The sequence below is a fragment of the Microtus pennsylvanicus genome, chromosome 11 (genome assembly GCF_037038515.1).
Source record: "Microtus pennsylvanicus isolate mMicPen1 chromosome 11, mMicPen1.hap1, whole genome shotgun sequence".
Taxonomy (NCBI): domain Eukaryota; kingdom Metazoa; phylum Chordata; class Mammalia; order Rodentia; family Cricetidae; genus Microtus; species Microtus pennsylvanicus.
The window spans coordinates 2,053,914-2,069,958 of NC_134589.1; the positions used below are offsets into that span (position 1 = coordinate 2,053,914).

Genomic DNA, 16,045 nt, shown 5'->3' on the forward strand with positions numbered 1-16,045 from the left:
CTCAGGGCTGCTCCCAGTCTCCACCACACCTGCAGGTTCCACTGTTTCGTGAGAAGCCCCGAGCCTGCTCCATGGAGGGGACCTGACAGTTGTCTACCAGACAGGATGTCCCCATGTGCACTGCGACCGCAAAACAGTCTCTCTCTGTCACAAGGTGTCTCAGGCCTGGGGTCCGGCCGTTGGAACCATCAGCCCCATGTAGGGATATGCAGCATGAACAGGTGGCCAGAGCCCTGCCCTCCTCTGCATTCAGAGACAGCTGCTAGGCAAGGCCGAGGTTACCCTTGGGACTCAGCAGCCCCAGACTTACACAGGGAGGAGGCCAAAGCCCCCCCCCCCCAGGGCACCTGTCGCCCAGGCCCTGGCTTTGCCTAGTAAGGTGGTTGGGGCTGTTTCAGCTGGGTCATGGGCTGTGCTCCAATCTACCACGTTAACTGCTCCTATGCAGGGATCCACACCAGGACACCAGACTCAAGTCCAAGAGACGGGAGACCATGCAGAGGCCAGCTTTAATACTGGAGCTGGCCTGTTTTGGGTTAAGGAAGAGATACCCTTTCCTGGTAGCCCTGTGTTCCCAGAGGCCCGAGGACCAGGGACTGTCCAGTGTCAAATGAGCTCAGGACCCTGGAAGTCACTTTCAAGCCCGACACCTCCTGGGTATTGGTGGCTTTGGGACTGGCAGCTGTGTGCAGGATGCCGTGGAGGTGCACACCCATTGGAGCAGGGTCTGTCTTCTCTGAAGACCTCAAGTCAGGCTCCTAGATTTGTCCATTCAGCAGGGTGGCCCTGGTCCACCTCCCCCAAACATAAGAGGCTCGAGTCTCAAATGCCAAAGAAGATGTCCCAAGATGTTTGGAGAACACCAGTCCCCTATGCCGCTAGCCTGCAGGGAAACAGGGATAGCAGGAGGCCAGGCACTGTGAGAACCCCTTAACTGAAGCCCCCCACCAGCTCATGTGAGCAGCAGAGACGAGTCGGAAGTATAGGGACCTCAGGTCTGAAGTGCTTCCTCAGAAAAGGGAGCAGGTCACACGACTGGGTCAGCCATGAGAACAGCACCAGGAGTATCGGTGGGAACCACAGCTGCCTGAAGCCGGGCCTGGCTGGGCTCTGGATGTCCATTAATCCAGAATGAGAGCAAGACAATGGTGCGTCCAGACTAAACTGCGAAGGTGCGTTGTGGCCCTGATGCAGGGCCCATGTAAGCTGCTGCTCCAGCCACTGGTGCAGCCCTTCTGGGAGCCCTCAGGGTTGACACGCAGCCGAACGCTCTGTGGCCGTCCTCAGAGAATCCCTGAGAGTCCCCGGAGAGTCCCAGTTACGAGGCCGCCACCAGCTCTGCCTGCCTGGATCTGGCCTTGGCAGGGGCTTCTGTGGAGAAAGAAACCGTTCATGAGGCACTCGCAAGCACAGGGAACTCAGAGGATGAGGCCAGAGGCATAGCCTGTCCAGGAGGCCTCAGGAGGCTTGGAGCTCCCAGAAGCCACACGGTCACAGAGGGACGTGTGGAGCTACTAAGACTTTGAGTTTCCACTTAATTCACTGACTAGAGTGCGGGGAGGCTCCTGACATGCGACCATGACACTGGAGGGGCAGCGCTGCCCAAGGTTGTGAGACTGCAGGAACTGGGAGCTCTGAGCCCTCTAGGGCCTGAGTGGCTACAAGCCTTCTCCCAAGGCTAATGAGTGGGCGTGTCTCTGTGAGCTGGTCTGGAGCCCATGAGAGCCCACGAGGCCAGGGACTTTCTTACTGGGTTGTGGGAGCTGCTGCTGGGCAAGGTGAGAGGACCACTGGGCAGGGCTCCCTTGGAGACCTCGGTTACACTCCTTCCGACCAACACACACACACAAAACACAATGGTACCTGGATTTATGTCAGGAAGGGGCTCCGAAGGAACCTCTGGTAAGTCCATTTGTTCCTGCAAGAAGCAGAGGAGAGGTGTGAGCGGGTGCGTGTGTGTGATTTGCTTGTTAGCTGCCCTAAGAGGGTGCAGCTGTGAGCCTGCAGCTCCAAGGCCTGGCCCTGTTGCTGTCGGCTTCCTGTCTACAGTGTCTTTACAGATGACAGCTGCGGAGGGGCCAAGGCCACTACAGGGACTACAGGGACCCCAGGACCCCAGGACCCCCAGCGATCTGGAGCTACTCCCAGGAATATACTGGCTCAGAAGCAGGGACTGCAGCACCAGGCTATCTGAATCCCCAGGGCTAGGAAGCTGTGTGCTTCTGCTGGGAGGCACTGAGGGGGCTCCAGTCCTGGAAGACTATGGTGGAGAGCTGCTCCATGGTGGCCTCTGTCATCTCGTGGGCTGTCTTCCCAGCAGCCCATAAGGCTCCTGGCCCTACAGACCCAAAGAGTAACTTCCCAGACAGTCCCTGCTGTAGACAGCAGGTGGCTCTGGGGAGACAGGATGACCTTAGCAAACAGCAGCTGTGGCCAACCGAGGTTAAGCTGGGCAGCGACAGAGCTCATGGCCTGAACACGGAGGTCAGACACAGCTGCAGCCCAGCAGATCCTCGGGGCCTGGAGTCCACTAAGCCCAAGAGGAAAGCACAGGCTGACTGGGCAGGGCAGGCTGAGCGTTCCCCTCTGCCAACCGCTCTCCCTCCACGGCTCCCCAGCGGCCGGCACAGAGTGTGGAAGAAATGAAAACCACCTTGGGAAGGAAACCAGGAAACCAGGACTCTGGGCTCAAATGTAATAGCTGGACATACCACCAAGCAGAGGCCTATAGGGCCCCGTCCCCCAGAGGAGCAGACATCCCCCGATCTTGTACCTGAGTGATTGCATTCAGCTCCTCCAGGATGGCATCCTCGTCCTCCTGGGTGAAGTTGCCGGCCAGCAGCTCATCAATTTGCTGTGGAAGGAAGAGATGGATTGAGAGGTAGCAGGCCTGGCGGGCTCTGGGCCCCCCTGGGAAGCAGTGGCTAGCTGTACGTGTGCCAACTTGGCAATGGGGGGGGGTGCTGGACTGTGCCCAGCAGAACATACCCGCTGGTACTCTATGGCCTCCTGGGTCTCGTCCAGGATCCGCTCCACCTCCTCTATGGACATCACCTGTGGATGAAGAGTTCCAGAGCTGCTCAACAAGGCAAATGCCAGCCCTGGCAAAGGCCGTGCCCTCACCCCCTCTCCTCCAGCAAAGCCAGGGAAGTAGGCCTGCCCTTGGCTTTGAGCCAGGCCTGTCTTCCCAGACCTGGAACAACCCTGACAGCTGTAAGTAAAACAGGTCAAAACTGGAAATCCTTCCTGGGTGGTGGGTGACCAGACTTCCCCTGTGTGCAGTCAATACAGCACCTCTGCTGGCCTGACGCACGCATGCACGCACGCACGCGTACCCCAGACCCTGCTCGGACACCCAGAGAGGCAGTAAACCCAACCTCTGGCCCTGAGCCCTTGGCTCCCTGACCAGCCCACTCACCACACCCATGCTGCTTCCTGAGCTCTGAGAGGTCACCATTCCCTGCCTTCCCCACCACACAGCACTAGGGAACCCAGCTCAAAGGTTGTGCTGTGCCACTCCTCCCTCGGGTCCCGCTGGTCCCTGTCAGGCACTGGCACACCCCAGTCCAGCTAGACTCAGGTCCTGAGCTGGCACAATGCCCCCCCCCTCCCTGAGTTGCCTGCAGCTGCACCTGCCTGCCGAGCCCCACGGGACCTACCTGGTGCATCTTATTCAGACACTCGTTGCCCACCTGAAGCCCCTCCATCACCTTCATCTCGATCTGTGTGAACTCGATGCTCTGAACCTGAAAGCGGCAGTCATGGTCAGAAGCCCGCTGGGCTCTGGACTCATGGGTTCTGGCCTTGGAAGGACTGTCCTGTCCCACCCTCTTGGTTCCCTGCTATGGTGGTTGGGACTTACTGAGAAAGTGCTGGACACTTCCAAAGGATGAGACGGCCTTTCAGTGGCTCCAGCCAACAGGGCAAACCAGGGTTCTTACCCCAACTCTGGGAGACGCGCATGCGGTCCCCACCAGCACGGCCTGCTCCCCACATCCCGCCCTGGGGTAGCCCAACCCCCATCCCGTTCCCCAGGAGCTCTGGTTCCCAGCAAGGCCCCGGCTTACCATGGCTTCCAGGCTGCTGATCTGATTCTCTGTCCTGTCGAGCAGCTGCTCCCGGTACCTCTTCTTCTTGAGCAGCAGCTTGGCCCGTCTGCAAGGGAAGCCACCTCGTCTGCTCTGGCTGCGCTCCAGGGACGTGCCTCCTCTCCCACCATGCTAGCCCCGAGGCAGTGCTCCTTACTCTTTCCTGCCGTCCCGCAGCAACTGCCTGGCCAGAGCCCGCTCCCTCTCCAGCTGCTGTGTGATCCTCTTCTGGTACTGCCTCAGCTTGTCTCTCTGCTGCTTCAGTTGCTGGGGAAACAGCAAGGATGCAGCCCGGTCAGCCCGGTCAGCGTGCCTTCCATCAGGATCTCACCAGGCTGCTGGTCCCAGCACGCCCAGGAAGGACCGGGCTATCCTCTCTAGCGGTGGCCTCTGCCACCCAGAGGAAACACCTCTGGACTCACACCGCGCCAAGGCCCATTGTACCAAGGAGGCGGCCTTCACCCTCGTCAGTCACAGCTTGGCTCCAGACACAACCTATGCTCTGTGGGTCACTGAGGGGGCCACCAGGCCCTGGAAGGTTCTAATACATCAGAGAACATGAAGTTGCATGCCCAATCCCCCTGCCTCAGCCTACTGAAAGTCTGCTGCCACACATGGCTCTTCCCGTTTTTATCCTGCACTTAGTTTTCTTTCCTGTCTCCACTGTCATCTACCTGAAAGGTCAATGACCACTATTCAACTATGGTCCGTCCTCCCCGCTTAGCCGTTTCCATTTTGTGTCCAAATGCTGTCACTGCAGAGGGAGTTATGATGAGCAGGTGCGGGCCCTGGGCACATTTCACACGCAGGAGGGCACCTTGAGGGCAGACGTTGTAAGTGAAGGCAACGGGCACCTTTAAGATCCACCATTCCCCTGTAGGTTACCCGGGAGACCAAGCTAGCTGGAGAGCTCTGCTAGCTGGGGGAGGGGTCAGCTCCCAGCCCACCCCCCTCCACCCAGGGTTCTCTACAGGGTCTGGCCCTCGGCGGGCGTGGGGGAAAGAGCTCTCTGTTCCCGCCCTTCAGATTCGGGAGGCCGTGTGGCCAGGCCACTTGTGCTCTTTCTTGTTGGTTAGCTATTTCCGCCAGCTGTGCACAAAGCGCCAGGAGTCCCATCGCCTGGAGGGGAGACCAGCGGAGCTGCAGCAAGGCCAGGCTGGGCCTCTGCGGAGCAAGCAACCTAAGCAGGTCCGGCGGCGGCTAGGGCTAGGCTCTCCGCCCTGTGTCCCTGGCACCTTGGACTGTTGCAGATGTGTGCTTGGCGGTGGTGTCCTGACCGCAGGACCCACCTCCGCGACAGCTCTACTTAGAACTGGAGGACGGCGTCCTGGGACGCGGGTGTCCCCGGGGCTTCCTGCACGCCACAGAGGGACCCTTTCCTGTAAGCGTCGCGCTGAGACTTTTAGTGACAGCCACGCCCACGGGCTCTTTATCTGGGGGCTTCATCTCGGAACTTTCAGCAACTTAGGCTGTCAGCAGCTTCCTTCCTGGCCCCTTCTCTCGGGGAATCTGCGCTCAATCCGGGTCCTTTCTGGCCTCCGCTCGGCCGGTCCAGGTGTGTCCGCAGCTGGACGCGCGATGGCACCGGAAGCGGGACCCGCTCCGCTCCCCGCCCGCCTCAGTTTCCCCTGCGGGGTCCAGCCCCACGCCCCGCCCCGCCCGCCGTCGGCCCCTCACCAGGATGGCCCTGTCCTGCTCGGTGACCCGGCTCTGCTTCTTGCGGCCAAACAGGTTGCCCATGGCGGCCCCCGCGCCGGCCGGCCAAGCCCGTTCGCCGCCGCCCCGCGGCCACCGTACTCCGCCCGCCCTACGGCGGCCGCGTGGAGCCTCGCGCCGCAGAACGCGAAGCAGCTTCCTCCTTAGCGTGAGCACCTCCTGGCTGGATTTCCCCTGGCGTCGCGAACGCCCTGCCTCGCCCTTTCAGATAATCAAATGGGATCTTTGATTAATTCTGTGCACCTCAGACGGGTACGCCTAAGCCAGGATTCCCGACCTTCGGAAAACGCCCAACCTACGCCCCCCCCACCCTGCTGGTCCCTGAACAGAAAATGCTGACTTTGCGGACACTGCACCCAGGGTTTTTTGTTTGTTTGTTTGTTTGTTTTTTTGAGACAGGGTTTCTCTGTGGCTTTGGAGCCTGTCCTGGAACTCCCTTTGTAGACCAGGCTGGTCTCGAACTCACAAAGATCCGCCTGCCTCTGCCTCCCGAGTGCTGGGATTAAAGGCGTGCGCCACCACCGCCCGGCTGCACCCAGGGTTTTGGATCCAAAAGTCTTGCTAAGAGGCCGTGCCCCAGCGTGCACCTGCCACTCGTCGTCGCTGTCACCTTTGTCCCTTGGTCTTCCCGCTGTGGTCAGGGTCCGGGAAACAACACAGGGTCCCTACTTTCATCCCTGGGTCTTGGGCTAACGATGAATCTGCCCTGCTGCTGGGATGGACGCAGTGACCCCAGGAATTCTGATCCCATCTGCCCTCTGTAGCCTCTTGTTGAGTTAACTGGGGTGCCAAGACACTCATGCCTGGGACTCAGCACCCCTAAAGCCACCAAGTCTGCACTGTTGGCCTGAATTTATCGTCTTGGCCAGAGGAAGCAGTACAAGGCGCCTTTCTGAACTCTGGGCTCAGTCTTGGCTTCAGGTTCCACACATCACTGATTATGTAAATCTGGTGCCTACCCCCTCCTCCGGCAGCACCTTGGGATTCCTGAATTTCGTGTGTTCTTCCTTCCCCCACCCACAGTTCCTTAGGAAAAAAAGCACAGAAGGTTTTGGGGGGGGGGCTTTCTGATGTCCCCGCCGAGGCTCTTGTGATTGTTCACCCAGAAAAGGCTCCCAGTCTTGACCTGGCTTTTGGAAAAGAACAGCAGGTCTGTGGTGATGCCCTAAGGCTCTGGCGACACCTAGGATTCTAGCTCCTGCCACTTTAGAAGCAGTCTCTAGGGGCCGGGGCTTTGTTTGCTTTTCGCTTCCCCCTCCAGCTAGCCAAGAGCCCTGTGTGCTAGGGCACTGTACAAGCCAGTACATCCTCAGAGGCTCTTTATGGGCTCAGCCAATGGCTTTGGTGGCTGCTATTGCATCTTCGTCTCCGCTGTTCTGTGGGCCCACTGGCCCCGTGACATCTGTGACGGCCCCTGCTCCTGTGGTCAACATTCCTATAGAGGGCAGCGCTGGCGGACCTTTCTGGGAGCCTGGAGCTTCCCATTTGTGCAGTTCTCAAGGCCTCGTGGAGACCACGCGCTGGGGTGTGGGAGAGAGGTGATGTGCACGACGGGAAAGTCCCACCTCTGGGAGGCTCTTCTTATACTCTTTTTAAGATGGGGTCTCACTATGTGGTCCTGGTTGGCCTGGAACGTACAGATGTCGGCTTTGGCGCACCTCCATGCCCAGCTTCTCTGTCCATTCTTGCCTACACTGCGCTAGGATGTCCTGACAGCCCAGAGTCACTAACTGAGGAACAGGACTGAAGGTTCCAGTGCCCAGTGCCTGGCTGAACACACAGTGTAGCTAGGGGTGTGACCGGCTAGGGTTCTACCTCAGCCTCCTCTGTCTAACACTCTGGGAGCTCTTCCACACATCCTCCTGAGTCTCTGCCAACACAGAGCTGTGTTGAAAGTTTCTTGCTGTGTAGAAACCAGGGTTTAGCAGCTATGGCCTATGAGCCAAAATCGGCTTGGAGACGCCCTTTTTTTTTTTTTTGTACAGCCTGCAAGCTAAGAGTACATTTTTTTAAACTTATTTATTTATTTATTTATTTGGATTTTTGAGACAGGGTTTCTCTATAGCTTTTTGGTTCCTGTCCTCCTGGAACTAGCTCTTGAAGACCAGGCTGTCCTTGAACTCACAGAGATCCCCCCCCCCCCCCCCCCCCGCGTCCGAGTGCTGGGATTAAAGGCGTGTGCCACCACCACCCGGCTTAACTTATTTATTTTGAGACGAGGTTTTGCTTTGTAGCTCTGGTTGTCCTGGAACTCGCTGCTTAGACCAGAATGGCCTTGAACTCACAGAAATCCACCTGCCTCTGCCTCCCAAGTGCTAGGGCTAAAGATGTGGCTAGTTTAATGTCAACTTGACACATGCTTGTGTCACCTGAAAGGAGGGAGCCTCAGTTGAGATAATGCTCCAATTCCCTTGGTCACCCCCAAATCTGCCAGGCGGGAGAGGGTTCCTGTGTTTCCATCAGTGTCCTAACTTTCCCCCTCTGGTGCTAGGGACAGGACCCGGGATCTCTGTGTCAGGAAGTGACCCACCACTGAACTGCAGCCCAGACCCAGCTCTCTAGGAGGGATTCCTGTGGTCACGATCAGGTTCAGCTCGTCTTGTGTGGCGTGCAGGAAATCAGAGGCTCTGATACAACAGTGCTGGTCCTGTGGCCACGAAAGGCGCATGCGCCCCTCAGGGGAGCCAGGGAGCTGAGGACTTTGGCGTTGAGCTCCCTGGTGAGCACTGTGAGTCTTCTCTGCACCGTGGTTACGTGCGGCAGTTACTTGGACCCCATGTCATGTTAAGAGGCCCCTTTTTACCACCAGGCGGTGGAAGCAGTTTCCTTCGAGGCAATGCCCACATGCCATGGACAGGAACACCCACTTCCCATAGGCAAGGAGCTTGGTGGCATATTCAAGGCCCAGAGTATACTGTGAGCCATCGGGGAAGACACATCTCCAGGACTGCTCCTGAGATGATACTCTGTCCAGTCCCAGAAGGAGACAGAAGCTGTACTGGTCCCTGGGCTGTTGGACATTCAGCCAAAGGGCACACGAGAACTTCAGGGCAGGAGTAGCAAATGCCAAGAAAATGAGGCGGAAAGTTGCCGAGTTGCCCCGGCTGGGGAGGACGGTGGCTGTCTTTGGTGAGGAGCCTGGCAAGGAGAAAGTAGGATTACTTGAGGGGAGAGGTGCTGGCTAGTCACGAAACTCAGAAAGGGTATGCGTAGCCAGGAGCTCCCACCAGATAGCTGAAGGCATCTCTGGGGGTAGGACAGCAGAGGGGCCAGCAAGAAGTCACCCACAAGGGTGGGGGTCTCTGAAGAGTCCACCGGGGTCTGCAGGGCTGGAGGAAGGAGGGTTGGGTTCCAGATCCAGAGCACTTGGAAGGCACGTGAAGAGCTGCCCCCCCCCCGCCCCGCCCCGCCTCACGCAAACAAGAGAAAGGGAAGCCCCGCCGCTCCAGGCCTTCCTGCAGTTCCAGCGCCCTCTGCCGAGCTGACAGAGCCCAAGCTTGCACCCACCGGAGTTTTTCCAGGGCCGAGCTACATCCCCACAAAGCTGACTCAGAAGGGACTTTCTGAAAAGAAGCAACCACACTCTCAGTGAGTCCGTGATTAGAGCCATCACGATGCTGCTCAGTCCAGGTCACAGATGCAGAAAGTTCCTTTCTGGTACCTCTGAATGCTTCTTCCTGAAGCTTAGCCATCGAGAGAGACAGAAGGGGCTGCCTAGTCTGGAAAAGAATCCGGTCAGGACTTGTCATGGTTTGTGCCCTTTGGGGAGGCCGTGGGAACGTTCGAAAGTCAGGCTCAGCTGGAGGAAGGATGCCGCAGTGCCAGCATCCTCTTCCACGGCGCCTGCGACCACGAGGCTCTGCTTCACTCTGGTCCCAGAATCAGCGCTGTCAAGCACGGCGGGGTGAAGTCTCCGAAAAAGTGAACCAGATCCTTTCTTCAGTGTCTCTGGGAGTTATTTCATTCTAGCCACAGACAATCAAGATCACGCACAAGGCACTGAGCCATGTCAGAAGGAATGTTCCAGCCCCGCTCACGTTTTCCACCTCAGCTGAGGTCAGCAGGGCAGAGATGGGCCTTCCTGGACAAGCGCCGTCGCACAAATCCAGCAGGGTGAAGAGAAGGAACCACGGCTGTTGTTTTACTCACTTTTGTTACACAGTCACCGACAACTGTAGTGGCGCTTGTAGGTGCCTCGAGAAGACAGAGGGAAGGCTGAGGGAGCACACGGATAACACTCGAACAGCTTGTTACCGTCTGTCCTGTGCTGTCCTGGCTCTGGCTGCCCCGGGAATCAGGTGAGAGTTCCTGGCTTTCCACTGAAGTACTTTTTTTTTGTTTTGTTTTGTTTTTGTTTTTTTGAGACAGGGTTTCTCTGTAGCTTTGAGGCCTGTTCTAAAACTCATCTTGTAGACCAGACTGGCTTCGAACTCACAGAAGCCAGCCTGCCTCTGCCTCCCAGGTGCTGGGATTAAAGGTGTGTGCCACCACCGCCTGGCTTGGTACTTTCTTTTTTTTAAAGCATGTGTGTGTTCCTGTGAGCACAGGTCTGCAGGTGCCACCCTGTTCACGTAGAGGTCAGGGGACACACTCAGGTCCCGCTTCACCTTGTTGGAGACAGGATCTTTGGCTCATTACATGCACCAGGTTTGCTGGCCCACAGGCTTCTGGAGAGCTTCTGTTTCCGCTTCCCATCTTTCCTTTGGGGTGCTGGGCTTACAGATGCCTCATTGTGGTTTTGGGAATCTGAATTCAAGTAGTCAAGCTCTCAGGACACACGCTTCTCTCGGGGCCATCTCCCCAGCCTGTCATTGAGGTATTTGGTGTCAGGCTGGAGAGATGGCTCAGCTGTGAAAGGCTAGGCTCACAACCAAAAATATAGGAGATGGTTTGTGTCAGGTTTGTTGGCCCCGGCTGGCCTCTTTTAGGGCTCATCCCCTGCTCTGAGACATTTGCACGGACTAGAGACTGTCCCAGCCCCCTTTGTTCTCCCTGCTGCTGCTCTAGGCTTGGCGTCCTTTGTGGTAACTGTACCCACCCTGCCTGGTTTCTCAGCCTTGGGTACCCCAGGTTCCTGAGAAGCCAGGGATCCATCTCCCACCTTCATCTCTGGTCTGTGAGGTTCCTCACGGGTAAGCATCTCTGTCCACTAGGGGACTAGGAATGACCCGGGGAGCTCACGTCTTTGAACACTCACTTCCTACTTGGCACCAGGCGGTGATGGGGGAGGTGGATTATGGAACCTAAAGGCACTGGCACCTAGCGGACAAAAGTAGCTCACTAGTGACAGGCCTTCGAAAGAAGATTCTGGTCTCCCTCTGGCTCCTGGGCCACCCCACTGTGCACAGCTGCTGCCTCCCACTCCTGCTGCTGTAGCCAGAGCTGCTGTGCGGTGCCTCCTGCAGGGCAAGGTGCAACCTCCGGAAACTGTGAGCCCACATCAGCCTGTCTTGCCCTGTGTAGTTTCTGACGGGCTTTTGTTTGAAAGATGCAAAAAACACGAACATAGCTGCACCCTGGGGAGAGAAGCAAATGCAGAACGGCTTCCTCCCGAAGGCCTGACTTTAGAATACCTTCCTCCCAGAGCACCCCCAGCCTGGGTGTGTGTGTGTGTGTGTGTGTGCTCCTGTTATAAAGGAGCTGACGCAGCTCACTACAGCACAGTCAATAGCACAGCCATAGACAAGTAAACCGCCTAGGCTTTTCACAGACAGGGAAGCCAACGCTGGAGTTCAAGGCTAGGGGTGTGGGCAGCAGCATAAACCCAGAGAGCCAATGACTGTGCTTGTGTGGTCTCTGAGTTTGTCTCCCCAATATTATCCAGCGAGATAGCAAAGCCCTCTGTGTGTGTGTGTGTGTGTGTGTGTGTGCGCGCGCGCGCGTGCACATGACAGAATCCAGCTAGCTCTCACTTCCAGCAGGTCTGGAGGTGGCAAGGGGTGACAAGCTCCAGAATGAGTTCCTGCCACAGCTATGGCCTGAAAGCAAGGGAGCCGTGTAGATGGGCGAAGGGCTTCTAGTATGATGGGAGCTCTGGGAGAGAGGTCACCGACAGCCCCTCTATTCTCTTCATCCGGGCGCTTTCTGGTTTTCTGCTCAGATGACCTGCAGAGGCTGAGAATTCAATTTACCTTGTAATCCTTCACCCTGCAGGGTACAGCCTGCCTACGATCTGCGGGCACAGCAGCCCTGCTACAGGAAGCCTGGTTTTCTCTCCCAGCAATCCCACGTGTTTCCTGGCTTTCTCACTCTGCCTTGAACTGAGAATTTAAAACCCCTTGTATGTCATGCTAAAAATGCAATCTTCCCGGTGCTGGCAGACATCAGCATCCCGCCCCACACCTCTGATCTCCACCCTGGTGCTGCTCGGAGCTGTTCCTCGGGCACCCAAATCTGCTTTCCAGAAAGACTCCATCCCAGGCAGTGACCAGGGTGTAACTGAATGCCAGGCAGGGCAGGGTGGGAAGCAGGTGTCCTAGGGTCAGAAACACCACGATCATGAGAGAGTCAGAGGACTAAAGGGGACAAATCTCTCTGACAGCCATGTGGGAAGCCACACCAGGCTTTCCCTGGCTTCCAGAAGCAGCACACTCTGATCCTCAGCTGCTTGGCTGGCAGAATGTCACCCAATCTCTGCCTCCGCCTTCACACCACATCCCCGTCTGTGTCCAAATCCTGTTTATAAAAACATCATCACACTGGATTAAGGCTCGCCTCAACCTAACTGTACCTGCAACAGTCCTAGTTCAAACAGACACATTCTGAGGTACCGGGGACTCAGAATATGAGGCTTTTGTTCGGAGGTGTGCTGCTTGCGCGTAGATGCATCATATGTGTGCCTGGTGCCTACAGATCTGGGACTGGTGTTAGAGATGGTTATGAGCTGCCCCTGGGTGCTGGGAACTGAACGTAGGCTCTCTGTTAGAGGAGCCAGTGGTCTTAACCATCTCTCCAGCCCCTCATCATGTAGGGGGGAATGACTCAACCCACACTGCAGGAGAGAGGGGAGAGAGAGAGAGAGCACCTTTGCTACCTTGGGCAGCCAGTGTTGGATCCTGTGTGAGGCTGTTTCTGGTATTGGAATGGGCCAACTGAAGTGTCCTTGTTGGGTATTTCCCCAGAAGGGTATTTACTGCTGAGGACCATGCGCCTTAAAATCACTGATGGAGGCAGAGGGATGAAGGCTGAGGAGTCCCATCCCAGATTTTAGGGCATAGCGGCTGCCACACCAACCATGAGAGCACACCAAGGCCACAGATGCAGGTCTGCAGACCCAGGGAACATGGAATCAGGGGAAATCACATGAGCACTGAGGAGTGAGATGCAAGCTGGCTGCAGGAGGATGTAGGCAGACTATAGGTCTATAGGAGAGCATGCGTGAGCAGGCCTGTGCAGTGTCTCCTGGTGGCCTTGAAGGATCTGAGACAGTGACAGGGACTCTGCCTTCTTCACGGTTCCCGTCTCCAGAGACTTTGTTATGAGGAGTCTAATGTGGCTCTTCCTCATGGCTTCCAGCCTTGCCATGCAGGGTAGCGGCGGGGCTGACAGGTGCTGAGCCACCCACAGACCGTTTGAGATGCAGTGGGGACCGTGATCAGGGAAGGTTTCAAGATGAGGTGGCACTTGGTGGCCCCTTCTGCCCAGAGGACCCCAACCTCTACAAGGTGCGGGATCGGCAGGCACAGGAACCGTTTTGTCCTCCATTCTGGTCTTCTTGTTACCTTGGCTGCTCCAGGGCAGCTTCCATCCAGGGTTGCACAGCGGGAGGGAGACCGCCAGGGGCAGTTCACCTTCTCAGGCCTCCACTGACACTACTAGAGAGGGCTGTCTGGAGGGCCCAGTTGAGGACAACAATGTACCTGTGAGTCGTGAACAGTTGCCCTAGCATGGGAGCCCTACCCTCACCCAGGGCCAACGGCAGGGTGCAGAGAAGCCAGAAGTTTACAGCTAACCGGTGAAGCTTGGAGGGAGGAGGCACTGGCCTCAAACAAGTCCTTCCCTTTCACCAAGTCATCTAGGTGTGTGATGCTCATGGGTGCACGCTGACCCACGGCTCCGGTCAGCAGAGCCCAGGGAACACGAAGTGTGAGCCGCAGCTTCTACTGGTGAGCTACCGGCAGAACACGGGCAGGCATTGGTGAGTTACAGGCTGAAGCGCCGGAAGGCTGTGCAAGGCTTCCAGTGGCCCCTGAAGCTCAGACCAAGGAGGCAGTGACACTGGGAGCAGAGACTATGAGACAAGGCCATGGAACACTGTGGGATCAGTAAGAAGCCAGGAAACCTCAGCTGAGGGTTGGTGCTGGAGAGACCTGTTTGCATCACCAGCAGTGAGGGGTCGCTTGGATATACCTTGCTGGGCCTTCTAGAGAAAATTCTGGGGAGGAAGGGCTGCCTGAGGGGAGCTCCTGGAGGAAGAGAGGAAAGTCCCCCTTTGATACTTTGGGAACTCGGAGAGTAGGAGACGCTGCCGCGCTGGGCATTGCACATAGGTTTTTGAAAACAATTTTTCCCCCACATTATCTTTGAAGGATTGAGAATAGTGGAGGATGTTTTGTACCTGTTGGCCTGGGCAGTGGCAACCCCTGTGGTGACCACATGGTGGCACTGCAGGACAGGCATCTGAATGGCCGCTGTGCAGCCATACCTCCATGCTGTGCTCACCTGCTCCCTCATTCACGCGTTTGTCCATCAACGGCTCACTCACGCACGGACTCATCTGGCACCCATCCTTGGTGGCCCTGCTCTGGCTTGGGAGACATGGGGCAGCGTGATGGGGATAAGGTGGAGGGATCTGGGGGCCGATAGTCAGGGCGGACGTCCCCGAGGAAGTGGTATCTGATCTGATTCCAGCAGTGTGGCTATCAGACATGACAGTGTGGGTCAGTGTGGAGTAGGGCAGGGGACGACAGGCTTGGGCAGAGGGGTCAGGTCCTGACTAGGGCTCTGGTAGCTGTGAGGGCCAGGATATGAGAAGGACACAGCCTTTGGTCACTCACCTGGGTGGATCAGACGCCATTTAAGGGAAAATCTTGGCTGGCATGGAAGGGCCATACTTCATCCCTGGCTAACTGCATCTCATGGGGATAAAGTGTGATGTCACACCTGTAAACCCAGAACTCAGAAGGGCAAGGCAGGAGGATTAAGAGCTTCAGATTAGACTGGGCTACATAGTGAGATCCTGTCTCATATACCAAAACTAAACCAAACCAAAGCCCTAACAACCAAACCTAACGCTGCCCGTGTGAGATGGATAACAAAGAATAACGGCCCAGTGTGGCGGGATGGCTCGTGCGGGTGGGGCACTTGAGCTGAATCCCTGGGCCCCACATGGTAGAGAGCGAGAACAGACTCCCCCAGTTTGCCCTCTGACCTCCATGGCATGTGTATGCCCACACATGCGCAGGCCCACATACGCTCTAAACAAATAATAAGCAAATAACATTAATAAAAGCCGTAAACATGTTTCTCATGATTCTGGATACTGAGTGGGTTCAGTGTCTGGTGCCAGCCTTAATAGGCTGAGCCTTGAAGCCAGGCAGTGGTGGCGCACGCCTTTAATCCCAGCACTTGGGAGGCAGAGGCAGGCGGATCTCTGTGAGTTCGAGGCCAGCCTGGTCTACAAGAGCTAGTTCCAGGACAGGCTCTAAAGCCACAGAGAAACCCTGTCTCGAAAAACCAAAAAGAAAAAAAAAAAAAGCCAGGTTGGCGGGTAGGAGATGGGGCCTCCCTGCAGGTTGGATGCATCATCTCATGACATCTTCCAGGTGCTGGCCAGTCACTTGTGTTCTTTGGAGAGATTTCCAATCGAGTCCTCTACTGGTTTCTTTTTTTAACTTATAGGGTTATTAGGTCTTTATAATGTATCCTGGCTAGTAAGTCCATATCAGAGACATGATTTACAAATATTCCGTTCAATTCTGTGGATATTGTCTTCTATGACCTTCGCAATCTTCTTGAAGCCAGGGATCACGGGCATTGATATCCTGTCTGGGTTCTGTCATCTTTGTTTAGACAGGGTCTCACACTCTGACCAGGGTGGCCTGAAAACTATGGCAGGCTTCCTTCTTCATCCTGTTGAGTGACATGAGCCACCACACGCAGCCTGAAGACTGTTCGTCACCCACTCAACGGTCTTGTCCCTGAGCCACCACACCCAGCCTGAAGACTGTTCGTCACCTGCTCAACGGTCTTGTCCCTGAGCCACCACACGCAGCCTGAAGACTGTTCGTCACCCACTCAAC

At 56.6% G+C, this 16,045-nt stretch overlaps 1 protein-coding gene across 1 annotated transcript; it reads right to left on the minus strand.

Moving 5' to 3' along the window:
• Positions 1-490: 490 nt before the first annotated feature.
• Chmp6 (charged multivesicular body protein 6) lies at positions 491-5,911 on the minus strand. Its single transcript, XM_075989892.1, has 8 exons — positions 5,766-5,911; positions 4,246-4,355; positions 4,068-4,155; positions 3,660-3,746; positions 2,989-3,054; positions 2,774-2,854; positions 1,864-1,918; positions 491-1,371 (listed from the first exon to the last, which is right to left on the minus strand). Exons 1-8 carry the CDS (start codon positions 5,826-5,828, stop codon positions 1,319-1,321), a joined length of 603 nt encoding a protein of 200 aa, XP_075846007.1. The 5' UTR covers positions 5,829-5,911; the 3' UTR covers positions 491-1,318.
• Between the last annotated feature and the right edge of the window lie 10,134 nt (positions 5,912-16,045).

What these genes read in the sequence shown, in the direction of transcription:
- Chmp6 (XM_075989892.1), bottom strand. Translation starts at nt 5,828, where the DNA reads ATGGGCAACCTGTTTGGCCGCAAGAAGCAGAGCCGGGTCACCGAGCAG. An exon ending in AGGCCATAGAGTACCAGCGG is followed by an intron (nt 2,855 to 2,988) that starts GTATGTTCTGCT and finishes TTCCTTCCACAG; the next exon opens with CAAATTGATGAGCTGCTGGC. An exon ending in CCTTCCTGACATAAATCCAG is followed by an intron (nt 1,372 to 1,863) that starts GTACCATTGTGT and finishes CTTTCTCCACAG; the next exon opens with AAGCCCCTGCCAAGGCCAGA.